Here is a 24739-nt window from a genome sequence, read left to right on the forward strand (position 1 = left end):
AATCACCTTGCATCATATAGAACTACTTATTATTATTTGTAGATCAGTCAGTCAGTCACAATGGATCACGGATATGATGCTCTCAAACACAGCCAATGTTACAGTCATGGAACATTGGTGCCAACGTGGAGGACAGTGTGTGGAACATGTATATCGAAATTAAAGCATAAAATAGTTTATTCAATCATAACATTACTCAACAAAGCTCATATTGATAATTTAATTAGACCAATCTATTCACACGTGACACACAGCTTTTAACATTCATCGGGGCATTAATTCTATGATGCTGCTCTCCATTCTCTTTGACTGAGTGTCACTTAGGGACACATATCCTTAGCAACAGAGGTCTTTCTCCTTCTCTGTTGCTCTCTTCAGCATACAGAACTCTCAGGGGACGTCTCCATGGTGACAAGGAAAGCCCCACGCATTGGCAAGGCAACCAAAGATAAAACGACAAAGAGATTTTCCACCAAGCGGCTTGTTTTAGAGTGGGTTGATTAGTGTGTGTGTGTGTGTGTGTGTGGTTGTTGTTCAGAGTTGTTTGAGACCAGAGTGGTTCTGGTGAGCTGTCCTTGGCATCCTGACTCTCCTCTTTCCAGTCCAGTTGAGTCTGGTTCAGTTCTAAACTTCGGCTGTTTGGCCCAGTTCACTTCGCAATTTCCTCAGCAATGGCCTTCCCCATCTTATCCTTCACATACGCCCCTTTCTGCCAATCAGACTTCAGCTCCAGCCACTCATAGTATGGCACCTAGGGAGGGACAGAAAGTATAGATTCAGGGAATTGTCTATCAATAACACTCTTTACCTTGCAATACTATAACTGACATACACCCAGTAGTGTTTTTATGCAAATCAGTTTTGGAGACAATCTAGGGGTTTTTCTCATTTGGGCAAAAGTCCGTCCTCCGTCTTCTCTCCTCCATGACCCGGAATCCGATAAGTGGTCGAGGAGTGTGTCAATTCGTTAGTAGGCAAACGGAAGAGTGCTCTCCCCTCCTCGATAGACACCTTTCATTAAGGATACTCATGTGTATCCTACCACAGAAAAGTTTTGAAATCTGCCACACACCCTTTGAATCAGCTTTTGTTTTGTCAGTGGAGAAAAACATGCACATGTTTAAAAACGATATGCTAGGGCCTCCAGAGTGGCGCAGCGGTCTAAGGTACTGCATCGCAGTGCTTGAGGCGTCACTATAGACCCGGGTTCGATCCCAGACTGTCACAGCCGGCCATGACCGGGAGACCCATGAGGCGGCGCACAATTGGCCTAGCGTCGTCCGGGTTAGGGGAGGGTTTGTCCTTGTCCCATTGCGCTCTAGCGACTCCTTGTGGCGGGCCGGGCGCCTGTAAGCTGACTTCTGTTGTACGGTGTTTCCTCCGACACATTGGTGCAGCTGACTTCTGGGTTAAGCAAGCAGTGCGGCTTGGCAGGGTCGTGTTTCGGAGGACGCATGGCTCTCGACCTTCGCCTCTCCTGAGTCCATACGGGAGTTGCAGCGATGGAACAAGACTGTAACTACCAATTAGATATCACGAAAATGGGGTAAAAGTACAACAACAAAAAATATATATATATTTACTACCGTTCAAAAGTTTGGGGTCACTTAGACATTTCCTTGTTTTCGAAAGAAAAGCAATTTTTTTGTACATTAAAATAACATCAAATTGATCAGAAATAGTGTAGACATTGTTAATGTGGTAAACACCAGTCTCAACGTCAACAGTGAAGAGGCGACTCCGGGATGCTGATCTAGGCAGAGTTGCAAAGAAAAAGTCCAGTGTCTGTGTTCTTCTGCCCATCTTAATCTTTTATTTTTATTGGCCAGTCTGAGATATGGCCTTTTCTTTGCAACTCTGCCTAGAAGGTCAGCATCCCGGAGTCGCATCTGTGAGGCGTCTGTTTCTCAAACTAGACACTAATGTATTTGTCCTCTTGCTCAGTTGTGCACCGGGGCCTCCCACTCCTCTTTCTATTCTGGTTAGAGCCAGTTTGCGCTGTTCTGTGAAGGGAGTAGTACACAACGTTGTACGAGATCTTCAGTTTCTTGGCAATTTCTCGCATGGAATAGCCTTCATTTCTCAGAACAAGAATAGACTGACGAGTTTCAGAAGAAAGTTATTTGTTTCTGGCCATTTTGAGTCTGTAATCGAACCCACAATTGCTGATGCTCCAACTAGTCTCAAGAAGGCCAGTTTTATTGCTTCTTTAAATCAGCACAACAGTTTTCAGCTGTGCTAACATAACAGCAAACAGGTTTTCTAATGATCAATTAGCCTTTTAAAATGATAAACTTGGATTAGCAAACACAACGTGCCATTGGAACACAGGACTGATTGTTGCTGATAATTGCCTCTGTACGCCTATGGAGATATTCCATTAAAAATCAGCAGTTTCCAGCTACAATAGCCATTTACAACATTAACAATGTCTACACCGTATTTCTGATCAACTTGATGTTATTTTAATGGACAAAACAAATTGCTTTTCTTTTGAACACCTACTCATTCAAGGGTTTTTCTTTATTTTTACTATTTTCTACATTGTAGAATAATAGTGAAGACATCAACACTATTAAATAACACATATGGAATCATGTAGTAACCAAAAAAAGTGTTAAACAAAACAAAATATATTTTATATTTGAGATTCTTCAAATAGTCATCCTTTGCCTTGATGATAGCTTTGCACACACTTGGCATTCTCTCAACTAGCTTCATGCATTTCAATTAACAGGTGTGCCTCCTTAAAAGTTAATTTGTGGAATTTATTTCCTTCTTAATGAGTTTGAGACAATCAATTGTGTTGTGACAAGGTAGGGGGGGTGGGGGGGTATACAGAAGATAGCCCTATTTGGTAAAAGACCAAGTCCATATTATGGCAATAACAGCTCAAATAAGCAAAGAGAAACAACAGACCATCATTACTTTAAGACATGAAGGTCAGTCAATATGGAACATTTCAAGAACTTTGAAAGTTTCTTCATGTGCAGTCGCAAAAACACCATCAAGCGCTATGATAAAACTGGCTCTCATGAGGACCGCCACAGGAATGGAAGACCAAGAGTTACCTCTGCTGCAGAGGATAAGTTCATTAGAGTTACCAGCCTCAGAAATTGCAGCCCAAATAAATGCTTCACAGAGTTCAAGTAACAGACACATCTCAACATCAACTGTTCAGAGGAGACTGCGTGAATCAGGCCTTCATGGTCAAATTGCTGCAAAGGAACCACTACTAAAGGACATCAATAATAAGAAGAGACTTGCTTGGGCCAAGAAACACAAGCAATGGACATTAGACAGGTGGGAATCTGTCCTTTGGTCTGGAGTCCAAATTGGAGATTTTTGGTTCCAACCGCCGTGTCTTTGTGAGACGCGGTGTGGGTGAACGGATGATCTCTGCATGTGTATTTCCCACCGTAAAGCATGGAGGAGGTGGTGTTATGGTGTGGGGGTGCTTTTCTGGTGACACTGTCTGTGATTTATTTAGAATTCAAGGCACACTTAACCAGTATGGCTACCACAGCATTCTGCAGCGATACGCCATCCCATCTGGTTTGGGCTTAGTGGGACTATCATTTGTTTTTCAACAGGACAATGACCCAACACACCTCCAGGCTGTGTAAGGGCTATTTTACCAAGAAGGAGAGTGATGGAGTGCGGCATCAGATGACCTGGCTTCCACAATCGCCCGACCTCAACCAAATTGAATGGTTTGGGATGAGTCGGACCGCAGAGTGAAGGAAAAGCAGCCAACAAGTGCTCAACATGTGGGAACTCCTTCAAGACTGTTGGAAAAGCATTCCAGGTGAAGCCGGTTGAGAGAATGCCAAGAGTGTGCAAAGCTGTCATCAAGGCAAAGGGTGGCTATTTGAAGTATATTTTGATTTGTACTACATGATTCCATGTGTTATTTCATAGTTTTGATGTCTTCACTATTATTCTACAATGTAGAAAATAGTAAAAATAAAGAAAAACCCTTGAATGAGTAGGTGTGTCCAAACTTTTGACTGGTATTGTATATACAGTATATATGTAAATGAAATAAAATGAACGATATGCTCCTTGTTGTTCTATTTATAAAAAGTATTGCACAACTACCTAATTTGTTTTGATCACTTTACACATATATTTTGGGATCCACCACTGTAAACGTCATTTCCCTAATGACGCACGAGTGGAGAAGGACAATCTCATTTCAAGCAAGTGCATTTCCTTCCACGTTCCCTCTCCTCACCGACTCTTCTCGATTAACTTTGACCTTTTTCAAAAGAAGGCGAAAGGGGAGGGAGGAGAGAGGACACAGGAGGTGAACAAATCAAATTGATAAAAGGCCTAAGTCTGAAAGTCCGTCTCAGGTAAGCTCTGTGGCCTAGTTTACCCAGCATGCACCACAGAGCTCTCAGGCTAACGCAATTGGCCTAGATGAGAGAGAGCGGTAAGATTGGCTAACGTGATTGTCCTAGATGAGAGAGAGAGAGAGAGCTGGGATTGGCTAAGGAGCTTGGCCTAGATGAGACAGAGCTGCTGCTGCTATTCTCCTGGCTCCTGACTGACTATCAGGCCTTTTTATAATTGGCATCCTTCAGGGAGACAGACCAGCCTGGCCCCGCATGATGCAGCATTACATCAGCATTAGATCACTTTCTATAGCATTAGCTAGCCAACTTTAGCATCATAAGGTACACCGCTAGCCAGCATTAGCCACTAGGGTTGTCACGATACCAGTATCACTATACTTTGAAGTATCGTGGCAAGGAAACGAAACATGAGGCAGAGTTAATTTCTTGAGGAAAACTGTTTTCTAAAGTAGGAAACAAACATCATTATGTTGTCACCCAGAACGGGGTATGGTAGTAGGTGCACCGATTTGTGTGTCAAGAACTGCAACGCTGCTGGGTTTTTTACGCTCAACAGTTTCCTGTGTGTATCAATAATGGTCCACCACCCAAAGGACATCCAGCCAACTTGACAACTGTGGGAAGCATTGGAGTCAACATGGGCACTTTCCCTGTGGAACACTTTTGACACCTTGTAGAGTCCATGTCACGACGAATTGAGGCTGTTCTGAGGCGTTTTAACTTCAGAAGACTGCTGTGCTGTGTGTGTGTTGCTGTGAGGCAATGAGCTTCAGGCAATGTAATGCAGTAATGCTGTGTCCATCCCGATCCAGGGAGAGAGAAGTCTAAGTCCACCTGATCTCCCCCAGGAAAGAGGCTTGTTCTGGTGATTCCACCCCAGAGTGTCTGGCCTGGGGTGGAGAGTGGTGTGTATGCTGTGGTTGGGGTTTGTGTGTGTGCGATGGACAGTGACTGTCATAATGACTGCCAGAATGTCTCTTTCAGTCCACCTCCATCACTCCCTCTCTCCTTGTCATCCCTCCATACCTCTACAAGGATAAAACCAGCCAGTTGGAGGTGCCGTCTCATCATGGTGAATCGTCCCAGCAGATCTTTACTCCTGGAGCCATAGTTAGGAAACTCCCAGGTCAGGAACGCTAATCTGCGGAGAGAGATAGAGACTGTCAGAACACACACACTTCAAATCTAATTGTATTTGTCACATGCGCCGAATACAACAATGCAGTTCATGAAATAGAGTTAAGAAAATATTTACTAAATAAACTAAAGTAAAAATTCAATAAAAAGTAACACAATAAAATAACAATAATGAGGCTATATACAGGGGGTACCGGTACCGAGTCAATGTGCGGGGGCACAGGTTAGTCGAGGTAATTTGTACATGTAGGTAGGGGTAAAGTGACTATGCATAGATAATAAACAACAAGTAGCAGCAGTGTAAAAACAAAGGGGGGGGTTGTCAATGTTAATAGTCTGGGTGGTCATTCATCCCTCACCTGCGTGCCCCCTCAGGTAAGGGCTTGGCTCCACCTCCTCCAGGCAGGTGAGGGGCCGTCAGGGTCACCAGGTCCATTGGCTTATTCTCACTGTCCACCACCAGCTCGCCATCTGATTGGACACAACACGTCAGTCACCTGTTGTTCCAGCCATGCAGTGTTTGTGTGTGTGTGCGTGTACTCACCTATGGTCCAGCCGTATATAGTGTTGACCCCAGTACGTAGGGCCTCTGCTTTCCCCCCCACCAGATTATCCAGGGCCCCCTTCAGCCCAGTCTGTAGAGGGGAGAGAGGGGAGCCCCGGCCTAGGGTAGAGGGAAGCAACATGGCCTCTGTAGGCAGGGTGGAGGACGGAGACTCTGGGTGTTCTAACTGGAGGGTAGCAATGATGTGGAGGAGCTTCAGGCGATAGTTCTCCACTCGAGACAGACTGCCTTCTGAAAAACAGAAATATACCAACGCAACATAAAATCAGCAGAATCACTCAAGTCTGTACAGCTGAGAAAGCACAGGGCTATGAACACAGGAACCACATTAACGTCAGTGGATCAGTCCTCTGCTGCCATCTCCTGAGGTGGACCAGTACTAGAGTGTGTGTGTGTTTACCTGAGAGTTTGGCAACATGTGTGTGTTGAGTGAGGGCTGTAATGTGCTGGGTCTTGGCCTGCTGTAACACACACAGAGACCACACCACGTCTGTCTGCAGGAACGCCTCCAGGCTGGGGAGAACGCCCTCCAGGGCAGAGTGGACCTACACACACACACAGGAGACAGTTCATAAACACAGACTACATTCTGGGAAGGTACTCTAGTCAAAAGCCTCTTCTCCTCATCAGCCAACGTTGATAGAAATGTTATGTGCAGCACTGACATGACTCTACATGACTGAGAAACCCATCTGTTCTACACACTATTTCTCCTTGAGTATAGCATAAGGTAAATAAACAAACACTAATTGCTACTCTCATTGTTTACCTTCTTGTAGAACTCCTCCCCCTTGCTGGGCTGGAAGTTGAGCCTGGCCAATGACATGAGCAGGTTACAGAGCTGCAGTGTGCTGTACTTCTGACTGTTCACGCTGTAGTGCTGAATAGTTTTTTAATCAAACAAAGGAAGAAAATAAGAGCGGATAAGTTAAAGCAATATTGGTTAATCAAGAGGGCTAGGCGATTATCCCATCAGTTTGAGTCGTGTTTAGGGGTGTCTGAGTGTGTGCGGACCTCAGCGAATGCCTCAAATAATGGGAAATGGAGCCACTTGAGGAAGGCTAGTGATTTGGCGCAGCGAGTGACATCGGCAGAACTAATCTCTGGCATCCTGGGTAACAACTCGGCTGCCAATCGCTGGAAGACCTGGGAGTGGTGGAAATTCAACTTCCCTGAGAGAGAGAGAGAGAGAGAGAGAGAGAGAGAGAGAGAGAGAGAGAGAGAGAGAGAGAGAGAGAGAGAGAGAGAGAGAGAGAGAGAGAGAGAGAGAGAGAGAGAGAGAGAGAGAGAGAGAGAGAGAGAGAGAGAGAGAGAGAGAGAGAGAGAGAGAGAGAGAGAGAGAGAGAGAGAGAGAGAGAGAGAGCGAGAGAGCGAGAGAGCGAGAGAGCGAGAGAGCGAGAGAGAGAGAGAGAGAGAGAGAGAGAGAGAGAGAGAGAGAATTTAATGCCCCCATGCAGTCTTTGTAATTGTATTTTTAAATTATCACTGTATGTCTAATAAATCACTGTGTGTTCATTTAATGAAAATTACTCCAAAATATATTTTGTATAATTTATTTCCCTGAACCTCCTTTGGCCCTTGAAATGGTGTCCGATTGTGTGGGCATTAGGAAATGTTAAGATATTTACATACACAGCCCTGATTGGCTGATAGGATGGTCTAGAGCACACCACTTACCCAGATGAACAGTCATTGGTCTATTATAATTAGATCAAATTGTGACATCATGATGTGGGCCAAAAGTTCCATCCCACCTGAACAGGCTGAAATTCCAGGGGCCCTCATTTATCAACCGTGCGTACATTTCTTACTAAATTCTGCCGTACTTGGAGATTCTAGGATTTGCGTGCACCTCAAATTATTGGGATTTATCAAACTGTCACAGGCAAGCAACATATACACGTTTTCATTGATATATCAGAGCCATATTATACAGTCATTGGCCAGTGTATTACAGTGGCTTGCGAAAGTATTCACCCCCCAGCATTTTTCCTATTTTGTTGCCCTACAACCTGGAATTAAAATTGATTTTTTGGGGGTTTGTATCGTTTAATTTACACAACATGCCTACCACTTTGAAGATGCACATTTTATTTATTTATTGTAAAACAAACAAGAAATAAGACAAAAAAAAAGAAAACTTGAGCTGCATAACTATTCACCCCCCCAAAGTCAATACTTTGTAGAGCCACCTTTTGCAGCAATTACAGCTGCAAGTCTCTTGGGGTATGTTTCTATAAGCTTGACAGATCTAGCCACTGGGATTTTTGCCCATTCTTCAAGGCAAAACTGCTCCAGCTCCTTCAAGTTGGATGGGTTCCGCTGGTGTACAGCAATCTTTAAGTCATACCACAGATTCTCAATTGGATTGAGGTCTGGGCTTTGACTAGGCCATTCCAAGACATTTAAATGTTTCCCCTTAAACCACTTGAGTGTTGCTTTAGCAGTATGCTTAGGGTCACTGTCCTGCTGGAAGGTGAACCTCCGTCCCAGTCTCAAGTCTCTGGAAGACTGAAACAGGTTTCCCTCAAGAATTTCCCTGTATTTAGCGCCATCCATCATTCCTTCAATTCTGACCAGTTTCCCAGTCCCTGCCGATGAAAAACATCCCCACAGCATGTTGCTGCCACCACCATGCTTCACTGTGTGGATGGTGTTCTCGGGGTGATGAGAGGTGTTGGGCTAGCGCCTGACATACCGTTTTCCTTGATGGCCAAAATGCTCAATTTTAGTCTCATCTGACCAGAGTACCTTCTTCCATAAGTTTGGAGAGTCTTCCACATGCCTTTTGGCAAACACCAAACGTGTTTGCTTATTTTTTTCTTTAAGCAATGGCTTTTTTCTGACTACTCTTCCGTAAAGCCCAGCTCTGTGGAGTGTACGGCTTAAAGTGGTCCTATGGACAGATACTCCAATCTCCGCTGTGGAGCTTTGCAGCTCCTTCAGGGTTATCTTTAGTCTCTTTGTTGCCTCTCTGATTAACGCCCTCCTTGCCTGGTCCGTGAGTTTTGGTGGGCGGCCCTCTCTTGGCAGGTTTGTTGTGGTGCCATATTCTTTCCATTTTTTAATAATGGATTTATTGGTGCTCCTTGGGATGTTTCTGAGAAAAAAATTTAACCCAAGCCTGATCTTTACTTCTCCACAACTTTGTCCCTGACCTGTTTGGAGAGCTCCTTGGTCTTCATGGTGCCGCTTGCTTGGTGGTACCCCTTGCTTAGTGGTGTTGCAGACTCTGGGGCCGTTCAGAACATGTGAATATACTGATATCATGTGACACTTAGATTGCACACAGGTGGACTTCACAATAATTATGTGACTTCTGAAGGTAATTGGTTGCACCAGATCTTATTTAGGGGCTTCATGGCAAAGGGGGTGAATACATATGCACACACCACTTTTCCGTTATTTTTATTTTTTTATTATTGTTTTTCACTTCACCAATTTGGACTATTTTGTGTATGTCCATTACATGAAATCCAAATAAAAATCCATTTAAATTACAGGTTGTAATGCAACAAAATTGGAAAAACGCCAAGGGGGATGAATACTTTTGCAAGGCACTGTAGGTACACCCGTCTAGTACGGGGTCAGAACCCTCCTTAGCCTCCAGAACAGCCTGAATTCATTGGGGCATGGCGTTCATTTGTTGCTCAATTAGTATCAAGGGACCTAACGTGTCCACAAAAACATTCCCCACACCAGTACACCTGTACCGTTGACACCAGGCGGGATGGTTCCATGGACTCATGATGCTTACGCCAAACACTTCCCCTATAAAATCTGACATTTTTCCCCCAAATGTTGTTTGATATTTTCCCAAATTATGTTCTCTGTTTAATTTTTCACTCTTAAAATTACAATTCTTCATAGAGAACCAACGAAATTCGACGTTCTGAGTCCATGTCAATACTTGAATCACATCAGAAGATATTTGCGGTGGAACATGTGAAAATTGCATGTACTTACAGAATTGTTTGCTGAGCTACTCATATGTGGGCTGCGAGCTACTGCGATCGACCTGTTGGGAGACCCCTGCCCTAGACACTGTCGTGCGTGAAAAGCCCAGGAGGGCTGCCGTCACCGACGATCATACCACGCTCAAAGTCCCTTAGGTTACACGTTTTGACTGTCTGTAGGAGCGATCCATTTTCGTGAAAGGGGTGGTGTACCTATTAAACTCGTAACAGTGTATTTGTGCAGTTGTGAACGAGCACCAAAACCCCGCCTGGAAAACACCCTCCATTCACCTTTTATGGTAACAAAAACACCCTCCATTCACCTTTTATGGTAACAAAAACACCCTCCATTCACCTTTTATGGTAACAAAAACACCCTCATTTGCTGTATGATTTTGAGATTTTGGAACTGGGCCATGATAGTTCCTAAAAGAAAGCTCAATGGCAAATGTGATCACATTTCTGTAGAGGTGTGGGCAAAACAGAAATGCATGCTGTCTAGCAAGTGCCAAACACTGGCCACACATTCTGCAAGATTGATTTTCCTTTTGAATAATTTTAAAGTAAATGCTACTTCTGTGCAAAACACAAACTGTTGTTCAATATTTTGTTTATCAATACATGATTGTGTTTATATGTCCTGCCTTGGTATAGGCTCTGAAATTAAATAGGCAAGGCTATGATGTTGCGCTCCTAATCCTATCGCACATCAATACTGTAGTCCACCCATACTGTCATAGGCTACCGGCCTATTTACTTTCGAGCATGGTTGGCTATTGAATGAGCGATGGATAAATGGTAGCCTAACATTTGTTATGTAGTGGGAATAAACCAGTCATGTCAGAAAAGGAGATTATGATTATGATTTAGGGCTATATAATAAAAGTAAAATAAATATATTAGTCGAAATGCTGCTATGTGATCTTCTTACCAAGGCAAATGCATACGTTTTATCATTAGGCCAAGGTTTTAATGTTTTTTTTTAGCCAACCATTATTATAATTCCTGTGCATCAAACACCTCCACTTCTCCCAAAATAACAATATTTGCTTGCAATACAGTTGATCAACCACTAGAAGTTGTGTGCAGGCATGGTTTGAGATATGCGTGGAAATGCACACACTTTCCCATCAAGTTCAAAATGGATAAATACCAACCTTTGTGGGAAAACTGGCGCAGGCAAGGTTCAGTCCTTTTTTTGCGCACGCACCTTCATAAATGAGGCCACAGGCATTTCTTTCAAACAGCTCTTACACAAAAAGGGCATATCATAATTTTCACAATCCAGAGTGTTATTTGAACCTAAGTGTGGAAATATCATTTTAACAAACAGCAAAAAAAATTTACTGCACTGCCCCTTTAAATCTGTTGAAATACAGAAAGACTCACAGCTGAAATATCAGTTGACCGCAGGTAGTTTGTTGTTAGGTAGATTGTTAACAAAGATGGAGAATTTCTTATTTTTTATTTTACCATTATTTAAATAGGCAAGTCAGTTAAGAACAAATTCTTATTTACAATGACGGCCTACACCGGCCAAACCCGGACGACGCCGGGTCAACTGTGCGCCGCCCTATGGGACTCCCAATCACAGCTGGTTGTGATACAGCCTAGAATCGAACCAGGGTGTCTGTAGTGACGCCTCAAGCACTGAGATGCAGTGCCTTAGACCGCTGCGCCACTCGGGAGAATAACAATGGTACCCGCATTCAACCCTGTGGCACATCCTTTTACATCTCCAGATTATTGTGTGTGTGTATTATTGCTGAACAATTAAACAGACATTTTGGTTATGTTCGGTTTTTAAACAACTTATTCACCTACATCGATTCAATTATTTGAATTCCATTTCGTTCAGTTTTTTTCTGTGTGCTCAATGCGCACATTGCACAGATTCTCTAGAGAAAAAAAAAGGTATGCCTTAATTACTTTGACGAACTACACATTAGTGATTTTGTCAGACAGCATAGGCAGCAGCTCTATGGAGATGAGATGACTTGAAATGAAATAATAAAGTCATCAAATAAAACAAATGTAATATACACAACTGAAATATTTTAGTAAAGAGTGTGTGTGTGTACCATATGCGTAGGCGAGGTCCAACAGTAGTGGTGTGGTAAGGTCTGTTGAGGGTTTCTGTAGGAGGTGGTAGGACAGAGCTCTGAGCAGAGGCACTGACCGGCGTCCCTGAGACGCCAGAGACACACACACCCTGCGGATATCCTCTGCCCCAAACCCTTCAGCTAGCTCTAACGCCTGGGGTAGGAACAGAGAGGGGAGACGGAGAGAAAAGAAAAGGAGTATTGGGTTGAGAGAGATTTGTTGATGGTGGCAGTTACAGTTACACTCCGCTATATATGTATTTGGACAGTGAAGCAGACATTTCAAAAATTGGCTGTATACTCCAGCATTTTGGATTTTGAGATAAATGTTTCATATGAGCCAACAGTACAGAATGTCACCTTTTATTTGAGGTTATTTTCATACATACAGTGGGGGGGGGAAGTATTTAGTCAGCCACCAATTGTGCAAGTTCTCCCACTTAAAAAGATGAGAGAGGCCTGTAGTTATCATCATAGGTACACGTCAACTATGACAGACAAATTGAGAAAAAAACATTGTAGGATTTTTAATGAATTTATTTGCAAATTATGGTGGAAAATAAGTATTTGGTCACCTACAAACAAGCAAGATTTCTGGCTCTCACAGACCTGTAACTTCTTCTTTAAGGGGCTCCTCTGTCCTCCACTCGTTACCTGTATTAATGGCACCTGTTTGAACTTGTTATCAGTATAAAAGACACCTGTCCACAACCTCAAACAGTCACACTCCAAACTCCACTATGGCCAAGACCAAAGAGCTGTCAAAGGACACCAGAAACAAAATTGTAGACCTGCACCAGGCTGGGAAGACTGAATCTGCAATAGGTAAGCAGCTTGGTTTGAAGAAATCAACTGTGGGAGCAATTATTAGGAAATGGAAGACATACAAGACCACTGATAATCTCCCTCGATCTGGGGCTCCGCGCAAGATCTTACCCCGTGGGGTCAAAATGATCACAAGAACGGTGAGCAAAAATCCCAGAACCACACAGGGGGACCTAGTGAATGACCTGCAGAGAGCTGGGACCAAAGTAACAAAGCCTACCATCAATAACACACTACGCCGCCAGGGACTCAAATCCTGCAGTGCCAGACGTGTCCCCCTGCTTAAGCCAGTACATGTCCAGGCCTGTCTGAAGTTTGCTAGAGTGCATTTGGATGATCCAGAAGAGGATTGGGAGAATGTCATATGGTCAGATGAAACCAAAATATAACTTTTTGGTAAAAACAACTCGTCGTGTTTGGAGGACAAAGAATGCTGAGTTGCATCCAAAGAACACCATACCTACTGTGAAGCATGGGGGTGGAAACATCATGCTTTGGGGCTGTTTTTCTGCAAAGGGACCAGGACGACTGATCCGTAAAAGGAAAGAATGAATGGGGCCATGTATCGTGAGATTTTTTGTGAAAACCTCCTTCCATCAGCAAGGGCATTGAAGATGAAACGTGGCTGGGTCTTTCAGCATGACAATGATCCCAAACACACCGGCCGGGCAACGAAGGAGTGGCTTCGTAAGAAGCATTTCAAGGTCCTGGAGTGGCCTAGCCAGTCTCCAGATCTCAACCCCATAGAAAATCTTTGGAGGGAGTTGAAAGTCTGTGTTGCCCAGCGAAATATACCAGAAACAGTGTGTGAAAACCTTGTGAAGACTTACAGAAAACGTTTGACCTGTGTCATTGCCAACAAAGGGTATAACAAAGTATTGAGAAACTTTTGTTATTGACCAAATACTTATTTTCCACCATAATTTGCAAATAAATTCATTAAAAATCCTACAATGTGATTTTCTGGATTTTTTTTTCTCATTTTGTCTGTCATAGTTGACGTGTACCTATGATGAAAATTACAGGCCTCTCTCATCTTTTTAAGTGGGAGAACTTGCACAATTGGTGGCTGACTAAATACTTTTTTCCCCCACTATCTGTTTTACCGTTTAGAAATGAAAGCACTATGTATCTAGTCTGCCCATGTGAAGAAGTATTTGGACAAATTCACTTATACAGTAGTGTATCAAAGTTATTAAAAAGTTTAGCATTTGGTCCCATATTCCTTGAACGCAATGACTTCATCAAGCTTGTGGCTCTACAAACGTTCCGTAGCCGATGTGAAGATCTTTAAACAGGTTAGCATTCACAAGGCCACAGGGCCAGACGGATTACCAGGACGCGTACCAGCTGGCAAGTGTCTTCACAGACATTTTAAACCTCTCCCTGACCCAGTCTGTAATCCCTACATGTTTCAAGTAGGGTTGAGCAGTATCCAGATTTTTATATCGTCATACCGTCCTTCTCTCACCCTGGGATTTACGGTATTACCGGCTTAGTACACAATGAAGCCTCTATTACCAGAATGCTAACAAAATTAACAAAAGTAATAGCGAATTTCCATGGAGCCTGCTAGCTAAATATGCTAACGATAGCAAACTAAAATAAAATGAATTGCAAAGACAGGCAATCCAGCTCATAAAGTTAGACATATACAGTGGGGAGAACAAGTATTTGATACACTGCCGATTTTGCAGGTTTTCCTACTTACAAAGCATGTAGAGGTCTGTAATTTTTATCATAGGTACACTTCAACTGTGAGAGACGGAATCTAAAAAAAAAATCCAGAAAATCACATTGTATGATTTTTAAGTAATTAATTTGCATTTTAATGCATGACATAAGTATTTGATCACCTACCAACCAGTAAGAATTCCGGCTCTCACAGACCTGTTAGTTTTTCTTTAAGAAGCCCTCCTGTTCTCCACTCATTACCTGTATTAACTGCACCTGTTTGAACTCATTACCTGTATAAAAGACACCTGTCCACACACTCAATCAAACAGACTCCAACAACTCCAAAATGGCCAAGACCAGAGAGCTGTGTAAGGACATCAGGGATAAAATTGTAGACCTGCACAAGGCTGGGATGGGCTACAGGACAATAGGCAAGCAGCTTGGTGAGAAGGCAACAACTGTTGGCGCAATTATTAGAAAATGGAAGAAGTTCAAGATGACGGTCAAATCACCCTCGGTCTGGGGCTCCATGCAAGATCTCACCTCGTGGGGCATCAATGATAATGAGGAAGGTGAGGGATCAGCCCAGAACTACACGGCAGGACCTGGTCAATGACCTGAAGAGAGCTGGGACCACAGTCTCAAAGAAAACCATTAGTAACACACTACGCCGTCATGGATTAAAATCCTGCAGCGCACGCAAGGTCCCCCTGCTCAAGCCAGCGCATATCCAGGCCTGTCTGAAGTTTGCCAATGACCATCTGGATGATCCAGAGGAGGAATGGGAGAAGGTCATGTGGTCTGATGAGACAAAAATAGAGCTTTTTGGTCTAAACTCCACTCGCCGTGTTTGGAGGAAGAAGAAGGATGAGTACAACCCCAAGAACACCATCCCAACCGTGAAGCATGGAGGTGGAAACATCATTCTTTGGGGATGCTTTTCTGCAAAGGGGACAGGACGACTGCACCGTATTGAGGGGAGGATGGATGGGGCCATTTATCGCGAGATCTTGGCCAACAACCTCCTTCCCTCAGTAAGAGCATTGAAGATGGGTCGTGGCTGGGTCTTCCAGCATGACAACGACCCAAAACACACAACTAAGGAGTGGCTCCGTAAGAAGCATCTCAAGGTCCTGGAGTGGCCTAGCCAGTCTCCAGACCTGAACCCAATAGAAAATCTTTGGAGGGAGCTGAAAGTCCGTATTGCCCAGCGACAGCCCCGAAACCTGAAGGATCTGGAGAAGGTTTGTATGGAGGAGTGGGCCAAAATCCCTGCTGCAGTGTGTGCAAACCTGGTCAAGACCTACAGGAAACGTATGATCTCTGTAATTGCAAACAAAGGTTTCTGTACCAAATATTAAGTTCTGCTTTTCTGATGTATCAAATACTTATGTCATGCAATAAAATGCAAATGAATTACTTAAAAATCACACAGTGTGATTTTCTGGATTTTTGTTTTAGATTCCGTCTCTCACAGTTGAAGTGTACCTATGATAAAAATTACAGACCTCTACATGCTTTGTAAGTAGGAAAACCTGCAAATTCGGCAGTGTATCAAATACTTGTTCTCCCCACTGTACAGTTGAAGTCAGAAGTTTATATACACCTTAGCCAAATACATTTAAACTCAGTTTTTCACAATTCCTGACATTTAATCCTAGTAAAAATTCCCTGTCTTAGGTCAGTTAGGATCACCACTTCATTTTAAGAATGTGAAATGTCAGAATAATAGTAGAGAGAATGATTTATTTCAGCTTTCATTTCTTTCATCACATTCCCAGTGGGTCAAACGTTTACATACACTCAATTAGTATTTGGTAGCATTGCCTTTAAATTGTTTAACTTGGGTCAAACGTTTCGGGTAGTCTTCCACAAGCTTCCCACAATAAGTTGGGTGAATTTTGGCCCATTCCTCCTGACAGAGCTGGTGTAACTGAGTCAGGTTTGTAGGCCACCTTGCTCGCACACGCCTTTTCAGTTCTTTCCACAAATGTTCTATAGGATTGAGGTCAGGGCTTTGTGATGGCCACTCCAATACCTTGACTTTGTTGTCCTTAAGCCATTTTGCCACAGCTTTGAAAGTATGCTTGGGGTCATTGTCCATTTGGAAGACCCATTTGCGACCAAGCTTTAACTTCCTGACTGATGTCTTCAGATGTTGCTTCAATATATCCACATAATTTTCCTTCCTCATGATGCCATCTATTTTGTGAAGTGCACCAGTCCCTCCTGCAGCAAAGCACCCCCACAGCATGATGCTGCCACCCCCGTGCTTCACGGTTGGGATGGTGTTCTTCAGCTTGCAAGTACCCCCTTTTTCCTCCAAACATAACGATGGTCATTATGGCCAAACAGTTCTATTTTAGTTTCATCGACCAGAGGACATTTCCACAAAAAGTACGATCTTTGTCCCCATGTGCAGTTGCAAACCGTAGTCTGGCTTTTTTATGGCGGTTTTGGAGCAGCGGCTTCTTCCTTGCTGAGCGGCCTTTCAGGTTATGTCGATATAGGACTCGTTTTACTGTGGATATAGATACATTTGTACCCGTTTCCTCCAGCATCTTCACAAGGTCCTTTGCTGTTCTGGGATTGATTTGAACTTTTCGCACCAAAGTACGTTCATCTCTAGGAGACAGAATGCGTCTCCTTCCTAAGCGGTATGACGGATGCGTGGTCCCATGGTGTTTATTCTTGTGTACTATTGTTTGTACAGATGAACGCAGTACCTTCAGGCATTTGGAAATTGCTCCCAAGGATGAACCAGACTTGTGGAGGTCTTGGCTGATTTCTTTAGATTTTCCCATGATGTCAAGCAAAGAGGCACTGAGTTTGAAGGTAGGCCTTGAAATACATCCACAGGTACACCTCCAATTGACTCAAATTATGTCAATTAGCCTATCAGAAGCTTCTAAAGCCATGACATAATTTTCTGGAATTTTCCAAGCTGTTTGAAGGCACAGTCAACTTAGTGTATGTAAACTTCTGACCCACTGGAATTGTGATACATTGAATTATAAGTGAAATAATCTGTCTGTAAACAATTGTTGGAAAAATTACTTGTGTCATGCACAAAGTAGATGTCCTAACCGACTTGCCAAAACTATAGTTTGTTAACAAGACATTTGTTGAGTGGTTGAAAAACGAGTTTTAATGACTCCAACCTTAGTGTATGTAAACTTCTGACTTCAACTGTATAGGCAGGATCTTCCGAAATGTCATTTTTGGTGAGTTTGAACATTTACAAGCGGGTGTGAACGAGAGACATTGTGCAAATGAACAAAGTTGACGCATGCTCGTCTGAAGGAAGAACAGTAACCTCTAACCTCTCACGTAGCATTTTTTGGGGGGTATGATCTTTGTGCCTCTAACCTCCTCACTCACCATTATTCACGATTCATTCATGACTGTCCATAATCATGGTAGCATCCATATGAATGTAGAAGTGTTCAGAAACATCTATTCTTACTTACATTAAAAGTGACTCCAAAATGGCACAAGACATTATTCACCATTCAGTTCCTATTGGGCAAAACATAATCCAAAACACAACCAAAACAAACCGCAAATGCATCCAACAAGTTTGTAGAGTCTCCAGCTTGATATAGTCTATGGATGGGCATGAGTAGTCGTGTACTCGAACGGACGTCAAATCTCGATCTTTAACCAGAGATTTTTTAAAAATCAAATACTGTAAAACTATTCGGTAGAATGTGCTTTGTGGCTGCCCGAACAGGGAAGTAACATTTTGGCCCGAAAAAAATTGAAATGTTTTCTTGAAGACAAAGTTAATTTGCTTTGACTCTAATGTTCCATTTGTACATGTGCATTTGCTGGGCACAACAACAAAAAACCAAGCCAAGCACCACACAGTTCTTCTCCCTAAATTCCCTTTCCCCTCCGTGTTCATTCACTCAATTGCGTTCCGACCGCTCCCTACACACACGAGTACTGAGCATGCACACAAGCTCTTGTTAGGCCTACAGAAAGAAATCTCTAGAAAAAAACGTATCTAACTGATGGGATACACAAGCTACATTCCTTGCCAAATGACGACAGTTTTATCACAAATTCTAAATGGACTGGTTGATTGATGTTGGAAAATATGTGTTCCAACAACGAGCTGCAGTTTTGGAGTAATTGTGTCCAGTCTATTTTCCGCTTAGGCTACTTTGTGAACTGCTAGTGCCATTTAGAATTGTTTAGCCTAGGCTATAACCACCCTTAAACATAGACAGGTTCCACACTGAAAATACACAAAAACATCAGTTTGATAAAGTTAAAGAGCAGGCCTACTCACCAAACAGACGTTGTGGCCATAATTCATCACCTTGCAGTGTTCATTATGGAATTGTTAATCCAATTACAAAATTCCAAAGAACAGGCAAAATAAACTAAATAGAACATCTGTATATTGAAAAGACAGATTTAGAAAAATATATTTCATATTGCCAAATTGAGCCCTGCTTCAAATGATCAAGCTTTGAGAAAAACTGTTCCAGACCCAATCACTTCGCAGTGGCAACTTTTTTCATTTGGAAAAAAATATTCTGTTCTATTTTATTCTGTTATATTACATAATGTTTTTTTACTATAAAATAGGTATCTTGACTGTGATAAGGGCTCGGGAAATAAGAGCATCTTGTCTGCTAAATTAACAAAGCAAGCCTATGCCATTGCACAGCCATATGCTTCTACAAGCAAGCGCCACTGCTAAGGTTACTGCCTTTTTGAAGAGCATGTTCCATGACACAATATAACCAGTTGATCAGTTAATCTTAAATGGTACTTGCTTTTTTATTGACTGAATATGGGGCAATTTAGCATTTAGGATTTGTTGTCTGTAATGGTTATGATAAATGTGGCATTGTCGAGCACTGTTGGCATTGGCCTATAGATAAATGCGCACATTTCTTTCCAGTGTGGGCCTTGTGTTCTAAAAAAAGATATATCTTTTTTTTCATTTGAGTACTCTGGAAAAATAATGTGAGTATTTGAACAGTCAAAAAATGTCAAATGCCCATCCCTAATCATTGCGTGCAAGGAATATGGTGAACAATAGTACTAAACTTGACTTCTTCAATACACTATAAGTCAATTTGTCCAAATACGTATGACTTTTTCAAATGGAGGGACGAGATACATAAGGTGCTTTCATTTCTAAACAGTCAAACAGGTACAGTACCAGTCAAAAGTTTGGACACATCCACTCATTCCAGGGTTTTTCTTATTTTCTACATTGTAGAATAGTGAAGACATCAAAACTATGAAATAACACATATGGAATCATGTAGTAACCAAAGAAGTGTTAAACAAATCAAAATATATTTTATACTTGAAATTCTTCAAAGTAGCCACCGTTTGCCTTGATGACAGCTTTGAACACGCTTGGCATTCTCTCAACCAGCTTCATGAGGTAGTCACCTGGAATACATTTCAATTAACAGGTGTGCCTCCTTAAAATTTAATTTGTGGAATTTCTTTCCTTCTTAATGCGTTTGAGCCAATCAGTTGTGTTGTGACAAGGTAGGGGTGGTATACAGAAGACAGCCCTATTTGGTAAAAGACCAAGTCCATATTATGGAAATAACAGCTCAAATAAGCAAAGAGATACGACAGTTCATCATTACTTTAAGACATGAAGGTCAGTCAATACGGAACATTTCAAGAACTTTGAAAGTTTCTTCATGTGCAGTCGCAAAAAACATCAAGCGCTATGATGAAACTGGCTCTCATGAGGACCGCCACAGGAAAGGAAGACCCAGAGTTACCTCTGCTGCAGAGGATAAGTTCATTAGAGTTAACTGCACCTCAGATTGCAGCCCAAATAAATGCTTCACAGAGTTCAAGTAACAGACACATCTCAACATCAACTGTTCAGAGGAGACTGCGTGAATCAGGCCTTCATGGTCAAATTGCTGCAAAGAAACCACTACTAAAGGACACCAATAATAAGAAGATACTTGCTTGGGCCAAGAAATAAGAGCAACAGACATTAGACCGGTAGAAATCTGTCCTTTGGTCTGATGAGTCCAAATTTGAGATTTTTGGTTCCAACCGCCGTGTCTTTGTGAGACGCAGGGTATGTGAATGGATGATCTCCGCATGTGTGGTTCCCACCGTGAAACATGGAGGAGGTGTGATGGTGCTTTGCTGCTGACACTGTCTGTGATTTATTTAGAATTCAAGGCACACTTAACCAGCATGGCTACCACAGCATTCCGCAGCGATACGCCATCCCATCTGGTTTGCGCTTAGTGGGACTATAATTAGTTTTTCAACAGGAAAATGACTGCAGAGTGAAGGAAAAGCAGCCAACAAGTGCTCAGCATATGTGGGAACTCCTTCAAGACTGTTGGAAAAGCATTCCTCATGAAGCTGGTTGAGAGAATGCCAAGAGTGTAGAAAGCTGTCATCAAGGCAAAGGGTGGCTACTTTGAAGAATCTAAAATATATTTAGATTTCTTGAACACTTTTTGGGTTACTACATGATTCCATATGTGTCATTTCATAGTTTTGATGTCTTCACTATTATTCTACAATGTAGAAAATAGTAAAAATTAAGAAAAACCCTTGAATGAGTAGGTGTGTCCAAACTTTGACTGGTACTGTATGTATGAAAATACCCTCAAATAAAAGCAAACATTCTGTACTGTCGCTTAATATGAAACATTCTGTCTCAAATCTAAAATGCTGCAGTATAGTGACAATTTTATTGATTTGTATTCACTGTCATAATACATATGGACGGTAGTGTATGTCTATTTGATAACTTAGTATGTGTAGTGTGGGGTTAGTAGTATAGGTGCTTGTTACCTTATCCTCCAGTCTGTCCATCAGCCCAGGACTGAGGTGTCCAGCCCTAGCCATCAGGATACTGACTGTTCTGGTGTCAGCGATCTCAGTCCAGCGGAGCTCCAGCTGTTTCAGCGCTGCGCTCACCAGCGCCACCTCCATCTGACCCTTCCGCCCTGCTCCCCAATCTGCCAGGAAAGCCAGCTGTTTGTAGGAGAGTCTGCGTACGCGCCACAGCACCTCTGTCTGGATGGAGCGTTGTACTGCAGCTGTAGGAGGAACACCCAGAGCAGAGAGGGAGCGCAGCAGAGAGACCAGCGTACCATTCCACACTGACGCTACCTGGGGGAAGAGATACATACACACGGCCAATTTACACACACTCAAAGAAACTCTCAGAGAGCACCGAAAGATTATGTGAATATTTTGAGCCGCCCTCTGCCCTAAATGTAACCTGCCCCATGTCTCTTGCTTTCTCCCCTCCTTCCCATCTCCATCCTCCTCTCCTCTCCATCCTCCCTATCCTCCCCTTATCTACCCTCACCTTTCCTCATCCTACCTGTCCCCTGCCCCTTCTTACTAGCCCCTCTCCTACCTGTGCAGTAACAGTGTCCATTATGTCCAGCAGTCTGGGATCAGTCAGCAGCTCAAATTGATCAATTTTAGCCCCACCTTTCTCTCTCCCAGCCAATCTGACAAGCTGAACCAGAGTCTTAGCCGCCTGATTGGCCTTTCCTCCTTGTGCCACCCACGCCTGCAGGACATCCTGTGGAGACTGGGCCCTCTCTAAGAGCTCATCCAGTTGGGTGCGTTTGGGCTCGATGGGGTACTCATCTTTGACAAAACTCCTGCCGTCACACAGCCCCCTTCCCACAGGCTGTCGCCAGGCCTGGGCCCACAGTGGCTCTGCTGGTCCAGCTGCAGGGGTAGGCAGGCGGGCAGCGGTGGCTGAGGCCTGGGGGGAGGCCCTGGGGAGGAGACGGGCACATCGGCCCAGCAGACGGCTGGTCATGGAGGAATAGAGAGCAGCACGATACCAGAGAGAGCAGCGAGAAACCTATTCACAACACAGCAGCCAGAGTCACCATGCTAACACCTGAGAGAGAGAGAGAGTTAATTCAAGAGAGAGTGAATATCACTCAGTGGTTCTCATCTTTTTTTGGTTTCTGAACCTACAATCACATTTTGCTATGCCCGAACAACCCCCTCATGTGCAACTTTATGATAAGGACTTTATAATCAGGATATGTTCTTATTCTACGTAATCTGCCGGTCATGGGCTGCTTTCAACAAGTTTAGCCTAGCTATCTTGTAAGCTTTAGCAATTAGCAACAGTAACGCAGTGATTGTGTGTTGTGTAACATAACATTGTGTCAACAATCGTGTAGCCTGTACTACTACAAGCAAAACATTTGCAGGAAATCAATGAACAGACATGGTTGTGGCAACTACTCATAGTAGACTGAACTGAATTAACGTTCCTAGCAACATTTCTGTCTCAAAAGCTGAGCTGCCATCAAGCTTATTCTGACCTTGCCGACTAGGAGATGTGCCGTTCTAGCTATTACAATTATGAAACTCACAGACTGGCAACATTCACCAACTACACCTGTGACGGGTCTTATGGAGATATAAATACATATAGCTGCAATTTCTATCTTTAAAGGACTGTTCTTACCTTGATAAATAAGATCGATAGCTAGTGTTAGAAGACGCAGGCGACATTCACATGGAGCTATCAGAAACAGACGCAAGAAAATGACGTAATCAAAGCTACCGGTGTCACATGATTTTCGGATCAAGCTGCGATTGGTCCTCTTGTTTCAAGGCGCTTTAGGTCGTCTTTTTTTAAATTGCAGAACCTGGTTTTAATGTCTATGCGCGGAACCCATAGAATTAGATACACAGTTAACGGCCCGTTAATAAGTGTTAGCTACGTCTCTCAATTGAGATTTAGGAAACATTTTGAAACACATTTCATAGTCTCAAAACTGTAAAACACTCTATTTTTTTGCAACAAAAAAAACAGCTAATTGTTTTACCTCAAATTGCAAGACCACTAAAAAAATAAACGTTATACTTTCATGTGAGATTTCCTATATGCCACATTTACACATGTAAAAGCTGTTGATGAGTCAGAAAAGTCAAAAAAATTACTATGTTGGGAAGATTTTTTTTTACATTTTACATATGAGTCATTTAGAAGACGCTCTTATCCAGAGTGACTTACATTAATGAGTGTATACATTTTCGTACTTTTTCGTACTTTTTTCGTAGATTAATCCGCAAATCATCCGTCCCATGACATCCCATGATAACAAAAGCAAGAAACATACACTATATATACAAAAGTATGTGGACACCCCTTCAACAACGGGTGTGGCTATTTCAGCCACACCCGTTGCTGACAGGTGTATAAAATCGAGCACACAGCCATGCAATCTCCATAGACAAACATTGGCAGTAGAATGGCCTTACTGAAGAGCTCATAGGATGCCACCTTTCCAACAAGTCAGATTGTCAAATGTCTGCCCTGCTAGAGCTGCCACGGTCAACTGTAAGTGCTGTTATTGTGAAGTGGAAACCTCTAGGAGCAACAACGTCTCAGCCGCAAAGTGGTAGGCCACACACGCTCACAGAACGGGATCGCAGGGTGCTGAAGTGCGTAGCGTGTAAAAAAAATTGTCTGTCCTACCGAGTTCCAAACTGCCTCTGGAGTGATGAATCACACTTCACCATCTGGCAGTGACCAATGACATTCTAGACGATTCTGTGCTTCCAACTTTGTGGCAACAGTTTGGGGAAGGCCCTTTCCTGTTTCAGCATGAGAATGCCCCCGTGCACAAAGGAGGTCCATACAGAAATGGTTTGTCGAGATCGGTGTGGAAGAACTTGACTGGCCTGCACAGAGCCCTGACCTCAACCCCATCGAACACCTTTGGGATGAATTGGAATGCCGACTGCGAGCCAGGCTTAATTGCCCAACATCATTGCCTGACCTCACTAATGCTGTTGTGGCTGAATGGAAGTCCCCGCAGCAATGTTCCATCTAGTGTAAAGCCTTCCAAGAAGAGTGGAGGCTGTTATAGCAGCAAAGGGGGGGACCAACTCCATATTAATGCACATGATTTTGGAATGAGATGTTCGCCAAGCAGGTGCCCACATACTTTTGGTCATCTAGTGGATATATGCAGGCCAGGATAGGGTTTAGAATGGAATAAATAACTGTAGATAAATTTGCCAACAGGGGCTGCTGCCCAGTTTGTTGCTTTCAACACATTCTACAATATTTTCCATCTATGTTGAAAATTGGTTCTCACGATG

General features: G+C 43.0%; 1 protein-coding gene across 1 annotated transcript; it reads right to left on the reverse strand.

Annotated features, from left to right (window-relative positions):
- Positions 1-153: 153 nt before the first annotated feature.
- Positions 154-23174, reverse strand: LOC121570073 (FAST kinase domain-containing protein 4). The gene is made up of 11 exons (XM_041881543.2): positions 23094-23174; positions 22011-22511; positions 21437-21757; positions 12101-12275; positions 7078-7235; positions 6833-6943; positions 6464-6608; positions 6043-6294; positions 5858-5969; positions 5388-5502; positions 154-751 (listed from the first exon to the last, which is right to left on the reverse strand). The coding sequence occupies exons 2-11, from the start codon at positions 22425-22427 to the stop codon at positions 650-652; spliced, it is 1908 nt and encodes a 635-aa protein (XP_041737477.1). The 5' UTR covers positions 22428-22511; positions 23094-23174; the 3' UTR covers positions 154-649.
- Between the last annotated feature and the right edge of the window lie 1565 nt (positions 23175-24739).

The sequence above is a fragment of the Coregonus clupeaformis genome, chromosome 28 (genome assembly GCF_020615455.1).
Source record: "Coregonus clupeaformis isolate EN_2021a chromosome 28, ASM2061545v1, whole genome shotgun sequence".
Classification (NCBI taxonomy): domain Eukaryota; kingdom Metazoa; phylum Chordata; class Actinopteri; order Salmoniformes; family Salmonidae; genus Coregonus; species Coregonus clupeaformis.

Excerpts from the sequence above, each read along its gene's own strand:
- LOC121570073 (XM_041881543.2), bottom strand. The coding sequence starts at position 22,427 with ATGACCAGCCGTCTGCTGGGCCGATGTGCCCGTCTCCTCCCCAGGGCC. Across the intron at positions 6,609-6,832 it reads GGGAGGAGTTCTACAAGAAG|GTCCACTCTGCCCTGGAGGG; the intron begins GTAAACAATGAG and ends GTGTGTGTGTAG. Across the intron at positions 752-5,387 it reads CTGGTTTTATCCTTGTAGAG|GTGCCATACTATGAGTGGCT; the intron begins GTATGGAGGGAT and ends GTCCCTCCCTAG.